The sequence below is a fragment of the Protobothrops mucrosquamatus genome, unplaced genomic scaffold, assembly GCF_001527695.2.
Source record: "Protobothrops mucrosquamatus isolate PMUCROS unplaced genomic scaffold, P.Mucros_1.0 scaffold_257, whole genome shotgun sequence".
Classification (NCBI taxonomy): Eukaryota; Metazoa; Chordata; class Lepidosauria; order Squamata; family Viperidae; genus Protobothrops; species Protobothrops mucrosquamatus.
In genome coordinates, this window is record NW_015386333.1 from 637552 (window position 1) to 640121 (window position 2570).

Here is a 2570-nt window from a genome sequence, read left to right on the forward strand (position 1 = left end):
TAGGTTGTGATGTACTTTATCAAATGCCTTACTGAAGTCCAAGTAAATTATGTCCACAGCATTCCTCTCATCCACTAATTTTGTCACTTGGTCAAAGAATGCAATAAGATTTGTCTGGCATGATCTATTTTTGACAAACCCATGTTGGCTTTTAGTAATGACTTTGTTTGCCTCTAGGTGTTCGTTGATTCATTGTTTGTTCTCATTACTTCCCCCTCCCCACACCCACACACCAGTTTCCTAAATATTAATGTTGCTGGTTTATGAAAGTTCAGCCAGAACCTTTTCTATTCTTGTTGTATTTATAATTGACATTGCTTTGAATTGGGTCACACATGTCCTCTTTCAAACTGTCAGTTTAACGAATGAATGGCCTTCAGTTTCATCTATGAGATTTGGTTGCAGAATCACTGTGAAAGAAGTGGGTCCAAGGATCTCGAGGGTTTTTTTTTTTTTGGCCTTGGTAAAAGTGCTATTTAGTTTTTAGTTCATGAAGTTTGGTTAATACTCTTGGCTTAGTGAGGAGAAGAACTATTTTGCAGGAGAAGCAGTTCACCTTGGGAAAGAAAAGCAGCAATGGGAGAGAAATGGGGAGAGCTGCAGACTGACTGGGGGTGGCTATTGTTCCTCTCTGATCCACATCAGGCTTCCTGTTATGTTTTGCATGGATTGACACTTGCATGAATGAAGGAGCGCCTGACCTGGGATTGCATGAATCAGATACTGATGGTGACGGGGACATTGGCATGGAGGTGGAGTGGGGAACAATAGTCCTTAAATATCTATTCCATCCCCCAAAGCAGCCTTGTAAAACCCAGTCTTAAACTATACTTCCACTATTCTCAGCTTATTGGTAGGAGATGATATGAGTGTCATCCAATATATTTAATGCATAAGAAGTGGGAGAAGCTGCTTTGGATACTCTGCTCATAACAAAAGTTTGAGGTAATCCTATAAAGTTAACTGTATCCCACTTGGACCCCCCACCCAAGATCTCTTGCTTCCTTGCAGGGTTTATTGCTGGTATGACATGTTGTATGGGTTGGCCTGTTGCTTTGGGGGGTGGGTGGAATATAAATTCCTTAGTATCACAGTTTGGGAGGCTGGAAGGAAGGAGACGTTTGAGGAATGAAGATGAGGAAAGCACCTTCAATTTTTGGCAAAGACAGAATAATCACTTTGGTTTCTTAGGTCTGTAACAGTTCTGGAATCACAAATAACTTTTCTTGCTTCCCTAATCACATGAGTGCCAGGCATTTGGAATGTTGTTTTGGTTGCAAAATTTGAGTTCTTTCGTCATTGGTTTATTTTTACCATCTGTTGGGAAAGGTGATACAAGGAATGAAAAAAGTAGCAGAGGGAACTTAATGGAAGGATAAGGAAAATGGAGGACCTCTGCCCTGCAGAAAATCCCCTTTCCCTGGCAGCTTCTACATTCCCTCTAGTTCTACATGTGGTATTCTTGGTGTGCAGTTACAAGTAAACTTTCTTTAAAACAAGCAAACAACACTGACATGTAGTATTTCCAGAAGAGATGCAGGCTAACACAGACTAGGAACGTGAGGCCCACGTGCCTCGGAGAATGTGCTGCAGGGGAGAGTGAAATGAAGGTGCTCTTCTTTGTGATATTTCCAGCCTCCCTTTAAGTTCTGACAGGAGCTACATGATCTAATGGAGTTCTCCAACGATGATGGTAATTGGATCTCTGCACAAAAGTTGTCCTGGATGGTAAGAAGAAATTGCATGTTAGGCTAGTTTGCATTACCAACCATAGCATGTGGCACGAAGACTGAAGGCAGTCAGGCCAAGATGTACAGCTGAAGTTATCTGCTAACCCCTGCTCCTCCTCTCTCTTTCCTTTTCTCTCTTCGGCTTGCAAAGGAACATTCGCAGAGGAAGGTACGACCCAGCTCAGCAAAGCATGTAACAGCTTCCCTGAGCACATCTCTCCATCACCTACCGCCTTCATCCCATCCTCCTCATCGCTTCTCCCCACTCTTGCTGCTTGCAATGATCATTGGTGCAGAAGGCCCAGAACTCTCGTGGAGGCCTGTCTCAACGGAGAGAATTTCCTCTGTGCCATCAGTTCTCTCCACACATCCATCAGTATCCACTCATTCTCCATTTCTTCAGTTGCTATCGTGAGGAGATATCTAGTGAATAAGTAAATGGCAGCAGGTGTTCTATCCAGGCATCTAATGAACCCCTGGTTCTGCTCACTGGATGATAGGGCTGGGAATTAATTTTTCTCCAGTTTAAGGCCCAAGTAACAATCCTTTATTTCATGTTATGGTAAAGTCAACACAGGATTTTACTATATCATTTTCACAGTGGGACGTTTTCGCAGATAGAAACAGTTTGCAGTGAACTGTGTTAATTTTGAAATGCAAAAGACCTCAACACATCTCTGCAAGGACCTCTCCACCTACACATGTATACAATATAATATACACTTATATTGCCAAGGAGAGGGTATATTTTAATTGGGCCTACACACATTCTGTTACAGAAGAAGGTAAATACAGCGCTGAATAATAAGCATTAAGCTATATTATAAAACAGCTTTCTAA

General features: G+C 42.0%; 1 protein-coding gene across 1 annotated transcript in view; it reads left to right on the forward strand.

The window, feature by feature from the left end:
* The window catches only part of ADAM11 (ADAM metallopeptidase domain 11), a 67683-nt gene extending 65756 nt beyond the window's left edge, over positions 1–1927 (forward strand). The window contains exon 26 of the mRNA XM_029287218.1: positions 1882–1927. Coding sequence (XP_029143051.1) covers positions 1882–1927 — 46 coding nt within the window. The remainder of the gene's footprint in view (positions 1–1881) is intronic.
* The last annotated feature ends 643 nt before the right edge of the window (positions 1928–2570 follow it).